Source organism: Nerophis ophidion, linkage group LG17 (genome assembly GCF_033978795.1).
Source record: "Nerophis ophidion isolate RoL-2023_Sa linkage group LG17, RoL_Noph_v1.0, whole genome shotgun sequence".
Taxonomy (NCBI): Eukaryota; Metazoa; Chordata; class Actinopteri; order Syngnathiformes; family Syngnathidae; genus Nerophis; species Nerophis ophidion.
Window position 1 is genome coordinate 37,757,019 of NC_084627.1, and position 16,056 is coordinate 37,773,074.

At 39.8% G+C, this 16,056-nt stretch overlaps 2 protein-coding genes across 3 annotated transcripts in view; one reads left to right on the plus strand and one right to left on the minus strand.

Moving 5' to 3' along the window:
* LOC133536398 (uncharacterized) overlaps nucleotides 1-15,818 on the plus strand; it is a 25,549-nt gene extending 9,731 nt beyond the window's left edge. The window contains exons 2-5 of the mRNA XM_061876892.1: nucleotides 261-365; nucleotides 3,928-4,307; nucleotides 9,229-9,416; nucleotides 10,764-15,818. Of these exons, the coding sequence (XP_061732876.1) occupies nucleotides 261-365; nucleotides 3,928-4,307; nucleotides 9,229-9,416; nucleotides 10,764-11,199 (1,109 nt within the window). The 3' untranslated portion in view covers nucleotides 11,200-15,818. The remainder of the gene's footprint in view (nucleotides 1-260; nucleotides 366-3,927; nucleotides 4,308-9,228; nucleotides 9,417-10,763) is intronic.
* ccni (cyclin I) overlaps nucleotides 14,453-16,056 on the minus strand; it is a 26,280-nt gene continuing 24,676 nt past the window's right edge. For both annotated transcript variants that reach the window (XM_061876894.1, XM_061876893.1), the window contains one exon: nucleotides 14,453-15,932. In XM_061876894.1, the coding sequence (XP_061732878.1) occupies nucleotides 15,729-15,932 (204 nt within the window). In that variant the 3' untranslated portion in view covers nucleotides 14,453-15,728. The remainder of the gene's footprint in view (nucleotides 15,933-16,056) is intronic.

The window sequence follows — 16,056 nt, forward strand, 5'->3', positions numbered from 1 at the left end:
AGTAGTAAGTAAGCTATAGTATTCTACCGATCCTTTTACTTTTTCCTTGAGAATGTTCAAATTCTCCAAAGGGACACATTTTTTTCATATTTTAAGGTTGCAGGCAAAAAGCCAATCCAAACCATCAAAGTTTATTCATATTGCTCTTAATCACATGTTTGTCCTTCACATGTCCACCTTTTAAAATAAAATCACTAAGCAGCGAGATGGACTGTATATCTCTAGTAAAGACTTCTGTCTGATCTCGTTTGTGTGATTAGGTGACCTGGTGAGAACCCTCAAAAGAGAAGTCCCCCAGCGAGCCAATGAAACAACAAAACTTGGATCCATTGTGCATCATGCTGACAACTGGCACCGCTCCACAGGTAAGGATGGCTATTGTTTACATATTACTCAATAATTGGGCCAAATCGCTACTTTTGAGAACCGGTGCCTGAACAGCTACTTAAAATGGTACACTTTAATGTTGTTTTTTTGCTACATTTAAAACACATATTTTGACCTACATGTAATGGTGGTGCATTGGGCAAAATGTTGCATAAATTATGTTTTACAGACTATCTTCAAGCTGCTTTCTAACTGTCTACTTATTTATTTTCCAAAGTTGTAATTTTTAGCGCTTATACATCCCTGAGCTAATTGTAAATAAACATGGTGTCGATTGTGTGGGACTTCTTCACTGTTTCATAGGAGAAAAGGGGAGCCATTTATTTGAGTGTTTTCTATCAGGCATTGTTGCTTTGTTTGTATGGAACATTGCAACTTTACCTCTCGGCAAGCATTGAGGTAAAGTTGGATGGATGATACCCAATAGTACATACGGAATTCCTGTGGTTGTTAATGATAATGATATTTGTATTACTATTATTATTGCTATTATACTTAGCCTTTTTTTAACCAGTAAAAATCCAATTTACAATAAAAACTTCTTGTTCCAGGGTGTCTGGTCCATCCTATGAAAGTACTGAATTCCATACCCATCCCTGGTTAAAGTAAAAATAAAAAGTCCCAAAAAATTCCAGATTCTTTGCGTTTGTGGCATGTAAGAATAGGGCTTGACGATTATTGTAAACGAGATAATCACTATTATTTTGATTAATATTATTATCACGATTTATAACATCCATCCATCCTTTTTTCCACCGCTTTCCCTTTTCGGGGTTGAAGTGGGCATGGAGCCTATCCCAGGTGCACTCGGTTGCACCTTATCGCAGGGTCAACACAGAAATGATTTTTTGTATCACCGAAACTACATTTTAAATATGATTTAAAAGAACAATCAAATGTACATTAGTAGCAATCAAATATAGATTAGTAACAAATAAACAGGTAAAAAAATATTCATAACCACTATAAATTGAAATAACAATAGCAGTATGAATAAACAATTGTTTTTTTTTTTATGTAAAAAATGTTTTGAATGCCGCTTTTTACCTCAAACTTATTTTAAAAGTGTGTGCTCTTTGTGTGATACATAACATTTTATAAAATGTTGGTTGATTAATTGCAGAAATCCTCACGTTTATTGGTGTAATACATCTTTGGACAATTTTGACCAGTATTTTAAGTAAATTTGTAAATGTGCTGTATCAGTAAGTGCTTTAAAGGCCTACTGAAATTAGATTTTCTTATTCAAACGGGGATAGCAGGTCCATTGTATGTGTCACACTTGATCATTTCGTGATATTGCCATATTTTTGCTGAAAGGATTTAGTAGAGAACATCGACGATAAATTTCACAACCTTTGGTCGCTAATAAACAAGCCTTGTCTTTACCGGAAGTAGCAATCGATGTGCGCGTGACGTCACAGGTTGTAGGGCTCCTCACATCCTCACATTGTTCATAATCATAGCCTCCAGTAACAAGAGCTATTCGGACCGAGAAAGCGACGATTTCCCCATTAATTTGAGCGAGGATGAAAGATTCGTGGATGAGGAAAGTTAGAGTGAAGAACTAAACGAAAGAACAAAAAAAGCGACGGCTCCGGGCGGCGGCAGTGAGAGCGTTTCAGATGTATTTAGACACATTTACTAGGATAATTCTGGAAAATCCCTTATCTGCTTATTGTGTTTATAGTATTTTAGTGAGATTATAAAGTCATCCCTCAAAGTCTGATTGCTGCGGTGAACGCCAGTGTCTAAGAGAAGCCGAGGAGCCAAGATCACAGCTGCCTTTTTGACAGCTACAGGAGGTCCCATAATCCACTGAAGTCTCCGGTAAGAGCCGACTTAATATCACAATTTTCCCATCCAAAAACTTGCTGGTTGACGTAGAGGAACATGTTCGTTTTCACTCATTCATTTAACCATCCATTTCACGTGCATTTTAATTATAATATTTTTATGATCGTGAGAAGCCAAAATTAAATTCGAGATCAAAATTTGATTAATTATCCTGCCCTCTGCAGGACGATAAAATAGTAATGTCGTAATGTTTAAAATACGATTTATAAACTGTTCCTCAAAAATATAACCTTTACTCTGGTATTTGGTTTTCACTGGTGGTACTTACATCTTACGTTTCTTTGGATTAGGCTTTCCATGAAATTTTTCCCAAAAGTTGTTAATGGTTTAGGTATTCAGTCTGTTATTGTATGTCCAAACCTTCCACATCACTGCACTAGTCAACAGCAAGACAACAATAGTGTTCATTAAAGGTAAAAGTGTTCATTTATTCATATCATTTCATTCATTGTTTATTCTTTTCAGCATGTCAAACTTAATATTCACTAAAAAATGTGGCTTGTGTCCATGATTTTGGGTCTATGCAACAGATTCATTTGATATGCTGTACTACTTACTTTATAATTTTTAATGGGAACCATTTATATGAACACAGATATTCGTGAAAATAAAACTTGGAAAGAACTGAGATTTACATCTTATCGATCCAATACTAATCACGCTGGTATTTGTAATTTTTGTATTTACTTACTTATGGTATATTTATTTATTTATTATTTATTTGTTCACTGTTCTGTTACAGAGAACAAGGAAATTGGATGAAATTCCTCTGATATGAAAAGGGGTAGGATTAAATAAACTGCTTCTTCCTACTCCTTTATGGACGAGTTGTAATGGAGCAACTGGAAATATGTGATGCTTTACATTACCTTGTATTGTGTGCATGGTCAAAATAAACCTTTGACCTGTAGGTGGGGTTTGTTGTGATCATCATCAATCTGCTTCAGCTTTCAATGAGGCTTGAGAGATGAACCATTGAATTGAAGGAACTATACAGTTAGAAAGTACTGAAATAGCCCAAGTAATTATTCCTAATTGCTCTTTTATATCCTACCATGAGCTAATGCAACAAAATGTCATTCTTATCTGTACTGTAAAGTTCAAATTTGAATGACAACAAAAGGAAGTCTAATGTGTGTAGAATTAAAATAGAGTAGACAGTACTTTATCGATCCCTGGGGAAAATTCAGCACCACAGTTTGCTCACAATAGACAAACATTTAGGTATGTGAATAATATGAATACAGTCTATTATACAGCATTATTCACATGTGAATAGTATAAATACAGTCTATTATACATTTAAGTACAGTCAAAAAGGAACATATGCATTATAAAGTCTGATGGCTGTCGGTATGAAGGACCTCCTGTGTCATTCTGTGTTGCATTTTGGGAGTCTGAACCTTCCACTGATCGTGCTCATTCTCTCCGCCATTTCCGAGTGTAGTGGGTGGGAGGTGTTGTCCATAATGGCTGGGAGTTTTGCTAGACTTCTCCTCTCTGACACCACCGGCAAAGAGTCTAGCTCCACTCCCACCACGTTACTGGCCTTCCTTACCAGCTTGTCCAGTCTGTTTGCGTCCCTCGCTCTCAGTCCGCTTCCCCAGCAGGCCACGGCATACAAGAAGGCGTAGTACACCTATCATCGTAAAACAAAGACATATTATATTGTCTTTTTCACAGGGGATCTTTATGATGACGCCGAGTCAAGTGATGGTTCAGTCTCTTCTCCAACGCCGCGTCAACGGCAGACACTCTCCAAGCGTGTCCGAAAGAACCTGCAAGGCAGGATGTGCCGCAGCATGGGCGCCGACTTGGACCAGTTGATCCAGGAAGAGTCCGCTCGAGGCAGAGCGGGAGGAAATGAAGCGGCGCGACTGAACCGCCTCCATCGCATCTCGTCCTCGTTGAGCCTGCACTACAACCTGTCAACCTCGTCGCTGTCATCCTCCTCAATGCATTCTCGCTGCAACAGTCTCAGTGACTTGGCGGAGGGTGCAGGAGCGGTAATAGCCAGTCCTTCGACAGCATCCAGCACTCGTCATTACAGCCCCAGCAAAAAGGTGAGTCCTCATCTGCGATTTAAACTCTTTGGTATGTGTTGTTGCAAAGGTTGTTGTTGTTTTGTTGGACAAAAAGAAAAAAAGTACATTTCGGGCATACAGTGGGGCAAAAAAGTATTTAGTCAGCCAGCGATTGTGCAAGTTCTCCCACTTAAAATGATGACAGAGGTCTGTACTTTTCATCTTAGGTGCACTTCAACTGTGAGAGACAGAATGTGAAAAAAAAATCCAGGAATTCACATTGTCGGAATTTTAAAGAATGTATTTGTAAATTATGGTGGAAAATAAGTATTTGGTCAACCATTCAAAGCTCTCACTGATTGAAGGAGATTTTGGCTCAAAATCTCACGATACATGGCCCCATTCATTCTTTCCTTAACACTGATCAATCGTCCTGTCCCCTTAGCAGAAAAACAGCCCCAAAGCATGATGTTTCCACCCCCATGCTTCACAGTAGGTGTGGTGTTCTTGGGATTTAACTGAGTATTCTTCTTCCTCCGACTTGTGCCTACGACTCATGTCCCTACCCCGTGCCTCTGACTCTCTGTCTCCAACTCACTGTCTCTAACCTGTGCTTCAGACTCTCTGTCTCCGACTCACTGTCTCTAACCTGTGCTTCAGACTCTCTGTCTCCGACTCACTGTCTCCAACCTGTGCTTCAGACTCTCTGTCTCCGACTCTTTGCCTCCGGCTCTCTGTCCCCGACTTGTGCCTACGGCTCTTGTTTCTGACCCGTGTCTGTAACCCATGCCTCTGACTCATTGTCTCTAACCCGTGTCTCCGACTCTTTGCCTCCGACTCTCTGTCTCTAACCCGTGCCTCCGACCCTCTGTCTCTGACTTGTCTCTAACCCGTGTCTCCGACTAACCCGTGTCTCCGACTCTCTGCCTCCGACTTGTGCCTACGACTCGTGTCTCCGACTCTGTCTCTAAGTCGTGTCTCTAACCCGTGCCTCTCAATCGTGTCTCTAACCCATGCCTCTGACTCTCTGCCTCCGACTTGTGCCTACGACTCGTGTTTCTGACTTGTGTCTGTAACCCATGCCTCTGATTTATTCTCGCTAACCCGTGTCTCCGACTCTTTGTCTCCGACTCTCTGTCTCTGACTTGTGTCTCCGACTCTTTGCCTCCGACTCGTTGCCTCCGACTCTCGGTCTCCGACTTGTCTCTGACCCGTGTCTCTGACTCTGACCAGTGTCTCTGACCTGTGTCTTTAACATGTGTCTCCGACCCTCTGCCTCCGACTTGTGCCTACGACTCGTGTTTCTGACTTGTGTCTGTAACCCATGCCTCTGATTTATTCTCGCTAACCCGTGTCTCCGACTCTTTGCCTCCGACTCTCTGTCTCTCACAGTTGAAGTGTACCTATGATGAAAATTACAGACCTCTGTCATCATTTTAAGTGGGAGAACTTGCACAATCGGTGGCTGACTAAATTACTTTTTTTCCCCACTGTATGTTTCATGTTCCACGGGCATTTAAGGGGCCTGTTTATGATTTTTTTTTTCCTAATTTAATTTGCAATTTAACCGCCATTTAATCAAATGTGGGGGTGTTTAACCGCAAAGGCTGCGGTATGATTGGTAATGCAAAGAGTGAGCTGGGCAGCCAGAAAGAGCCAGAGAGGCCACAGGGGATCAGTCAACGAAGCAATGTTTTGTGGTTAAAAATGGGAGTTTGCCAATCAACCCTGGGAAAGCAGGAGTCAATGTGTTAAGGTTGCGATCGACACGGCGTTAAAGATAAACGATAAAAGGCTTCAGCGGCTAGCTCTCTCTGCCACTGAGGCGCGCACAGCAGCTAGCAGGTGTGTTAATGTAAGCAAGGGTCTTATGAAGATGATTGCTGATGTTGCGAAAGCTTAAAATAAAGGATGGAAGACAGCCATTATTTCACTTGAAAGGTGAACTGCACTATTTTTGCAATTTTGCCTATTGTTCATAATCATTATGAAAGATATGATGACAGATTGAATTTTTTTTTTTTAATGCATTCAAAATATTGAATAAACGTAAATAAAAATCTGCTTACAGCAGAGCCAATAGGAGCGCCTATATAGCACCCAAAAAATCTGATAAATAACAATTCAAAAAGCACCAACAATACTCAATTTACATTTTGTGACTTAAATATTAACCAAATTAACCATTTTTTTAATTTTCAAAGGTATGTTGTAGGTCATTTGGGGAAAAATATTAATATGGCAATACTTTGTCAATATATTATAAATTTTTAATGGCCAAAATAATTTTTTCAAAATAAATTTTTAATGTACCGTATTTTCCGCACTATAAGGCGCACCTTCAATGAATGGCCTATTTTAAAACTTTGTTCATATACAGTATAAGGCGCACCGCATTTTAAGGCGCATAGAATAGATGCTACAGTAGAGGCTGGGGTTACGTTATGCATCCTTTTTAGAAGGAGCTGCGCTAAAGGGAATGTCAACAAAACAGTCAGGTCAATCAAACTTTATTAATAGATTACAAACCAGCGTTCTGACAACACCGTACACTCCCAAAATTAATAAACAGCTGTTTTATTATTATCCCCGATTCAATAAACACATAAAAAACTGTCTGATACTGTTACGGTAAATCAAACGTTAGTGCAATCACAATAGAGTAACACTCGAAATAGTGCAAAGCAATAATATATCAATAAGTCAAAGTTGCTCAAACTATTATGTCACACAACACAAAATAAACATGTAAAACTCACTTTATTAAGTTATTAAGTTTCGGGGTGAGAGAAAAAAATAAGAGAGGGGATCCAGACTGAGGCCAAGGGAAAAACAACTCATAGCCATAGCACACATCCCTCTTACATGTGTGTAAGAGGGAAACATCAAAGGACACAAAGGACATTCCATCCATCCATCCATTTTCTTCCGCTTGTCCCTTTTGGGATCGCTGGGGATGCTGGAGCCTATCTCAGCTGCATTCAGGCGGAAGGCGGGATACATCCTCGACAAGTCGCCACCTCACCACAGGGCCAACACAGATAGACAGACAACATTCACACTCACATTTACACACAAGGGACCATTTAGTGTTGCCAATCAACTTATCTCCAGGTGCATCTTTTTGGCATTGGGATGAAGACGGAGTTACCCACGCAGTCATGGGGAGAGCATGCAAACTCCACACAGAAAGATTAAAAATACAGGAAAAACATGCAATCTCATCCCAAGTATTAGGTATTTGGTGATATATCAGGGTTTTACCTAGATTGCCAAGTTACCTGTGGGGTGGGGGCGTGGTTAGGGATGTGGTCCCTTTTGACTTCACCGTATAATGTGCATAATTTGCTATATAATTTTCTTTGGGGGGGGGGGGAATGTATACATACATTTAAAAACAAATGTTATAGTTAATAATTATTATTGATTAATATACATTTTTATATTATCGTTTTGTCATAATTTAACTTGTTGCTGCCTATTGTATAATGTACTTGGCAAAATTTTCAATTGTCTCGACACTTATAGTGACTTTTTTTTTAATTTAAAAACGACTAGCACATCTTTTCCTGGTGTTATTACAGAATGTACTCATGTTGAGAGACTCTACTTCTGTCCTTTCACGTCTGTGACGAAAGAGGCGAGGACTTTCTCTCCTTAAAAATCTGCCATTGTCCTGTAAATATTTGAACATTTTATAGATGTCTGTCCCCGGGTATATCTCGGATATATTAAAGTTATGTCCAAATCACAGACATGCTGGCTATGCTTCAAATAATCGCGCGCGTCTTGTTTGCGTCACTACATCATCTGGTTTTGGTGGCACTGTTTACGGTGATCAAAGTCTTATTTGGGCAGATGAATTTTTGGTACATCTCTAGTCAATAGTGTGCAAATAATAGGCTATATATCAATTGATACTGTAACAACCTGCAGGTGGTAATGTTTTATGTATGTGTGGCTTTAATTTGATGATAATTTTTCCCATGATCTCGAAAATACCGTTTGTGCCGGACAGCCAATTGGTGGAGAATGAGGAAAGTTTGTTTTTCTGGGGAAGAATTGGGACAGTTTTTGGTATAAACTAACTCACCAGTGCCTCCATGGAAATGCCCCCCTCTACCTCTAAGAACTGCTCACCCCCAAATCCTCCACACGACACCTACGCTCCAAACAGGCTAACCTCCTCCAACCTCCACGGACAAAGCTACGAACTATGGGAGACCGGGCTTTCTGCTCCACTGTGGAATGCTCTCCCTGACCACCTGAGGGCACCTCAGACTGTGGATGCTTTTTATAGACATGCGTGTTGGTTGTAGCTATTGGGCTGTTTCTAGTTTTATATTTTATTTATTTGTATTATCTTTTTATTATTATTATTACTATTTTTTACACTGTGGCACTTTGAGGTTGTTTGCTCAACGTAAAGTGCTTTTTTTTTTTTTTACAAATAAAATCTATTATTATTATTATTATTATTATAATTATAAGCTTGGCAATAAAAGTCAAAAATAGCATTGGACTTTGGACTTCTTCTACATGGTCCATCCATCCATTTTCAACAGTTTGTCCTAACCTTATTTTCAAGGTGTGGCAGATATGATTTTTGTCATGGCGGTGCGTCACCATCAGTTACATTAAGAGGAAACCCTGTACAGAGAAATGCCCTATCAATCCATTTTATACCGTTTGTCCCTCTCGGGGTGGTGGTGGGTACTGGAGCCTATTCCAGCTGATTTGATTCAATTCAATTTTGCAGGTTGCAAACAATAATGGTTATCATGGAGATGACTGTTTCATAAATATATTCTCTAAAAGAGCGCAAAACATTGCACTACACACATATGTTTTAATCCAGTTGACCTCAAATGAACGAATGAATTTCATGTCAGCTCTTCCTCAGCTTGGATTTTTGAAGTTAATTAAATTTGGACTTGTTGATTTTTGTTTCTGTCAACAGTCGCAGGTTCCACTGGAGCCCAGAGAGCATGACTGGCTGGTAAAAGGGGCATCAGGATCTTGGCCAGACGTCTACTCGCTGTTCAGAGAGGACAACAACCTTCTCAACAAACGTGACTTCATTTCTGGCTTGACTGTGCTGCACTGGATCGCCAAACACGGCGACCACCGAGTCCTCAACACTCTCTGGTACCGCTTTGATTAATCTTCTTCACAGAGTATAACATGGTTAGTCTGCCCAGTTCTAGACAGTGCAGACACTAAACAACGGCACATTATTTGCTGATTAAAACTACTTGTGTGCAAAAAATATTATTAACCCAATTAAGTGAAATGACTTAATCTCTCACGACACACCAGACTGTATTTCACGGCACACTAGTAGAAAAATACTGCTTTAAAGGCCTACTGAAATGAGATTTTCTTATTTAAACGGGGATAGCAGGTCCATTCTAGGTGTCATACTTGATCATTTTGCGATATTGCCATATTTTTGCTGAAAGGATTTAGTAGAGAACATCGACGATAAATTTCGCAACTTTTGGTTGCTAATAAAAAAGCCCTTCCTTTACCGGAAGTAGTAGACAATGTGCGCGTGACATCACGGGTTGTAGGGCTCCTCACATTGTTTATAATCATAGCCACCAGCAGCAAGTGCAATTCAGACCGAGAAAGCGACGAGTTCCCCATTAATTTGAGCGAGGATGAAAGATTCGTGGATGAGGAAAGTTAGAGTGTAGCAAAAAAAAAAAACAGTAAGAGCGACGACAGTAAGAGTGATTCAGATGTTATTACACACATTTACTAGGATAATTCTGGAAAATCCCTTATCTGCTTATTGTGTTAATAGTGTTTTAGTGAGATTATAAAGTCATACCTGAATGTCTGATGGCTGCGGTGAACGCCAATAGAGGAGCCAAGATCACAGCTGCCTTTTTGACAGCTACAGGAGGAGGTCGCATAATCCGCTGAAGTCTCCAGTAAGAGCCGACTTAATATCACAATTTTCCCATCCAAAAACTTGCTGGTTGACGTAGATAAACATGTTCGCTTGACCGCTCTGTGTTAGAGCTTCACAACAAACAAAGAAACACCGGCTGTGTTTCGGTTGCTAAAGGCAGCTGCAATCCACCGCTTTCCACCAACAGCATTCTTCTTTGACGTCTCCATTATTAATTGAAAAAATTGCAACAGATTCAGCAACACAGATGTCCAAATTACTGTGTAATTATGCGATGAAAAGAGACGACTTTTAGCCGTAAGTGGTGCTGGGCTAATATATCGCCTCCAACCCGACATGTCACAAACACGCGACGTTTTCAACAAGAAACTCCGCAGGTAATTTTAAAATGGTATTTTAGTAAACTAAAAAGGCCGTATTGGCATGTGTTGCAATGTTAATATTTCATCATTGATATATAAACTATCAGACTGCGTGGTCGCTAGTAGTGGGTTTCAGTAGGCCTTTTAAGGACATCAAATGAGATGTGACCTTGGTGACGAGATGGCAAAACTCCTCCCTCCCTGCGCTTTCAGGTACGGCGTTGAAAAGGAAGGTTTGACCTTCGACATCAACGCCCGGTCATCGTGCGGCCAAACGCCGCTTCACATCGCCGCCATCCACAGCAACAAGAACATCATTCGCTTGCTGGTGAGCAAGTTCCACGCCGACGTGCAGCTGAGGGACACCGCGGGGAAGAGGCCCTGGCAGTACCTGGGACAAAATGCGCCGACAGACATCATGCAGATGCTGGGGGCGCCCGCCGCCACGCGAGGAGAAGGCCAAGCCGCCAGCGCGGACCACAGCGGTGAGCGCAGGCCTCACCCCCGCCGCCATCGACCGCATCTCCTGTCCCCTGCGTCTCCAGGTGAAAGAACCAGGACAGTTAAGGTGAAAAGGTCGTCGTCGATCGCAGCGTTCCTCAAACATAAATCACTGAGTCGCTTTCACGGTTATAAGTCAGATGGCTGACAATGGTGCTTCTTGGCAGGAAGTGCTCCACCAACACAGTACTTACACCTAATACAAATACACAAACTTGGGGGTGATGTTTGGATGCTTTAAATGACAATTTGGATTCAATTCGATTCTGATTATTCGGTTCAGAATCAAGTCTCTATTCAACACGATTCTCGCAATATATTTTTTGATATGATAATAAAAAAATGTTTTAAAAACGGGTTACAAAAGTTTCTTGGCTGCTGACGTGACATGTAAGTCAAGTCTTTTGAAATCAATCGAGTCAGAATCCAAATGCTGTGAATCGATTTTTGTCTTCTTTGTTATAGGTGACATATTATTCCAATTAAAGTATTCTCGCTAATGGACGTTATTTTCTTATCATTTTTTTCTTTTTTTTCCAAATTAACCTAAATAACAATCTGCGCACCCGAGCCTCATTGAAAACACGTTTTTTGTTTTGATTCTACTGGACAGTATTTTTATTTGTTGTTTATACTTTGACGGTTTCATATTAAATCAAAACCATATGTGTTGCTTTTCTTACATTGCAGTGTTTCCATATATTCTTTTATTAGCAGCCGACCACAACAATTTATTCTGGACGGCCACAGAGTTTTGGCGTCCTTTTGTTTAAAGTAAGACAACTTTGTAGAAGACGTTGGCATCTCAGCACACCTCACATCATTTTTTAATTAATATTTTATGTTTACTGCTTTTTACTAATAAAACCTATTCGAACCTCAAAGTATAACACGGGCAACTGAAAACTACAGATTTCAGTACAACCTGACATGTTTTTTCAGTCTAAAATCCTAGAAAATCTATTGGTGTATAGAATAGAATGCCTTTTATTGCCACTATACACAGGTACAATTGGATTAAAAGCAACTCCGGTATCAGTGCGACAGTCCACAAATATGCAAAACACAGGAAGGAAAGAAAATGAAAAAATAGTGCAGAGGAGGTACGAAGGTTCAGAATGTGTTGTTTAAAAATTATACTATATACAGTGGGGCAAAAAAGTATTTAGTCAGCCACCGATTGTGCAAGTTCTCCCACTTAAAATGATGACAGAGGTCTGTAATTTTCATCATAGGTACACTTCAACTGTGAGAGACAGAATGTGAAAAGCAAATCGAGGAATTCACATTTTAGGAATTTTAAAGAATTTATTTGTAAATTATGGTGGAAAATAACTATTTGGTCAACTGATGGAAGGAGGATTTGGCTCAAAATCTCACGATACATGGCCCCATTCATTCTTTCCTTAACACGGATCAATCGTCCTGTCCCCTTAGCAGAAAAACAGCCCCAAAGCATGATGTTTCCACCCCCATGCTTCACAGTAGGTAAGGTGTTCTTGGGATGCAACTCAGTATTCTTCTTCCTCCAAACACGACAAGTTGAGTTTATACCAATATGGATACATGGATGATACAGCAGAGGATTGGGAGAATGTCATGTGGTCGGATGAAACCAAAATAGAACTTTTTGGTATAAACTCAACTCGTCGTGTTTGGAGGAAGAAAAATACTGAGTTGCATCCCAAGAACACCACACCTACTAGAAGGTTTGATGTGACACAAGAGACAAGAGTTATAGTTATGCATGCTTGGTTATGGTTTGAATTCATAACCAATAATTGCAACAACAACTTTTAACTATTTAAGTATTGATAGCGAAGGATTAGAAAAAAATAAATAAATAAAGTTTAAAAAAAAAAAAGAGGCGATTGCATTGTAAGCTATTCAGTTGTTTTTAGACACATTTACTAGGATACATCTGGGAAATCCCTTATCTTTCTATTATGTTGCTAGTGTTTTAGTGAGATCATATACTACCTGATAGTCGGAGGGGTGTGGCCACGGGTGTTTTGACGCCACAGTCTCTGAGGGAATCAGTCACGGCGGCAGCAGCACGACAGAAGTTCCGCTGATCTCCGATAAGAGGCGATTTTTTTACCACAATTTTCTCACCGAAACCTGCCGGTTGACAGGATCCATGTTCGCTTGACCGCTCTGATCCATAGTAAAGCTTTACCTCCGAGAATTTTAAACAAGGAAACACCGTGTGTTTGTGTGGCTAAAGGCTAAAGCTTCCCAACTCCATCTGTCTACTTTGACTTCTTTATTATTAATTGAACAAATTGCAAAAGATTCAGCAACACAGATGTCCAGAATACTGTGTAATTGCATGATGAAAAGAGACGACTTTTAGCTGCAAGTGGTGCTGGGCTAATATGTCCCCTCCAACCCGAGATGTCACGCGTCATCATTCTGCGCCGTTTTCAACAAGAAACTCCGCGGGAAATTTAAAATTGTAATTTAGTAAACTAAAAAGGCCGTATTGGCATGTGTTGCAATGTTAATATCTTATCATTGATATATAAACTATCAGACTGCGTGGTCGGTAGTAGTGGGTTTCAGTAGGCCTTTAACAAACTAGTCTGAAAAAAAAAAAAGTATCTCACTTGGTAATTCAGTCTGTGCTTTTTTTTATTTAGATAATAATCCACAATGGGGTCAAAAATAGTGAGTGCCAGCATTTTGGTAAAGGCGAGAAAAACCTTTTCAATGTACTGGTTCTAAAACATAAAAAATGACTCCTAAGAGACGCACAGTGACATCTAAAACATAAATTACGTAAAAAGACTCCTAAAACACGTAATAAGACTCCTAAAACATGTAAAAAGAACACTCTACAATGCCTCACACTCAAACACTTTTATGTTAAAATACTGGACAGATGTTTACCTTATCCTAATAAACATCTTTTAATGCCTCACAATCAAACACTTTTATGTTAAAATACTGAACAAATGTTTACCCTATCCTAATAAAGATCTGTTCAGTATTTTAACATAAAAGTGTTTGATTGTGAGGCATTAAAAGCCACAAAATGCAACGAGTCCATCAGACCCACAAACGCTGGCTGAGTAACAAAAATATCGGGGCGGCATAGCTAGGTTGGTAGAGTGGCCGTGCCAGCAACTTGAGGGTTGCAGGTTCGATTCCCGCTTGTGCCATCCTAGTTACTGCCGTTGTGTCCTCAGGCAAGACACTTTACCCACCTGCTCCCAGTGTCACCCACACTGGTTTAAATGTAACTTAGATATTGGGTGTCACTATGTAAAGCGCTTTGAGTCACTTGAGAAAAGCGCTATATAAATATAATTCACTTCACTTCACTGGTACTTCCATCACAAATCCCCCTAACCATGATTGTTCTAATCAGAAAGGTCAAACAAAACCACTCCAACACGTTTTTGTTTTTCATCTCTTTATTTGTTTGTGCCACATGTTGGATTCAGGGACCAGGAGCTACATCCAGCAGGCCCCTCCAGAAAGTAAAACAAGAGCTTTTTGCAGGAATGAAAACGTCTAGATCAGGAATATTGTAAGAAGTGACAATTTATCACTCGTTGCTTCATAGTGTGTTTGAAAGCAGACAGAAGTGCACACATTTCTGTTGTTGTGGTGTTAAAATGCCCTTAAAGTTCATTGCACAAAGTCCCTCCAGTTCACCACATCCCAAAGAAATCTAATTCGCTTCCTCCAACTTATGTTAGTAAATATAGTTGGTGGGATACATATTTGATACCCTACAGTTTTACTGGCTTACAAAGACATTCTAATGACAGAATACCAACAACAAAATCCCAACTAAACAGTTATAGATGAAATTGTACATGAGTGAGGTAAATAAGTGCATGCAAATTCCCAAGGGTTTTGGGGCTGTCGCTTGGCAATTTACTTTTGGCCTCTGATTTAAATGGAATTTAAAATCCATATACTAGTTTAGGCCATTCCCTTGTCTTGGCAAACAAGAAACCCTAACTAAGCCCTCCACAACCAATCTGAGGCCAGGAAGTTTAATTTGGTTAAATACAAATTTATTTTTAACATTTTCTCTTTTGTTTTCTTTGATACTGTTAAACTTACCATAACGGTGTTATTTTCCTTCACTAAGTGGCGCTCCAGTGCAGAACTGCTTAATGAACTCAAGTAGTTTGCTGCTTAAAGGTGCACTTGGAGGGTTTTTGCAGTGGTTCGGATTAGGAACAAACTGGTATTTGTCCACTTTAAACCTAACAAAATCCCTAATAAAGTTCAATGAACTTGCTGATGAAGGAAATCTAAAACAGACCACATCTTTGAATGCGAAAAAAAAGCATTTAAATATCCAACTTGCTATTAAGGAAGAGGAAACAATAAATAAAGTTAACAAATAAAAGTTGACAAACATGAATCTTAATGGTTCTACTTTTTTTGGGAGATATTTTTTATGTTTATTTACTTTTTTTTGTATTTGTGTCAACTGTAACGAAGAAAGAATAGAAAGTTTTAATTATTTTTGTTGCTCTTGTTTTCTGGCTGAAGGGTCTGAAGGACGCTCAGGTCAAAACACAAAACAGATGTGTGCCCATCAGAACCATCCACGTCAATTTTTCTATGTCAGAGGTTTCATTTGTTGACCACGTCAACGCCGAATGTCTGACAATGTCGACTAACGTGAGCAACGAGATGGTTCAGACCGCTTTAGGAGGCACAGACTGGCTGCAGCGGCGGGCAGGGGGAGGAGCGACCTCCCTCTCTTTCACCTGCTGCTGGTGTTGTTGTGGTTGTTGTTGTTGTTGCTCCCCTCAAAAATGGCGCCCCCTCCTGGGCAAGGGTGGTGGTGTAGTCTTCGTTGTACAAGCGCTTGATGCCGTCATAGAAATCATCCACCTCCATCTCCTCCACCTCAACACACAACAGGAGAACATATCACTCAGTTATGCTTTTTTCGACATAATAGTTGTTAACTACAATTTGGAAGAATTATCATTAAAACAAGTGTAAAGATACAGGGGGAAATGACACTGAT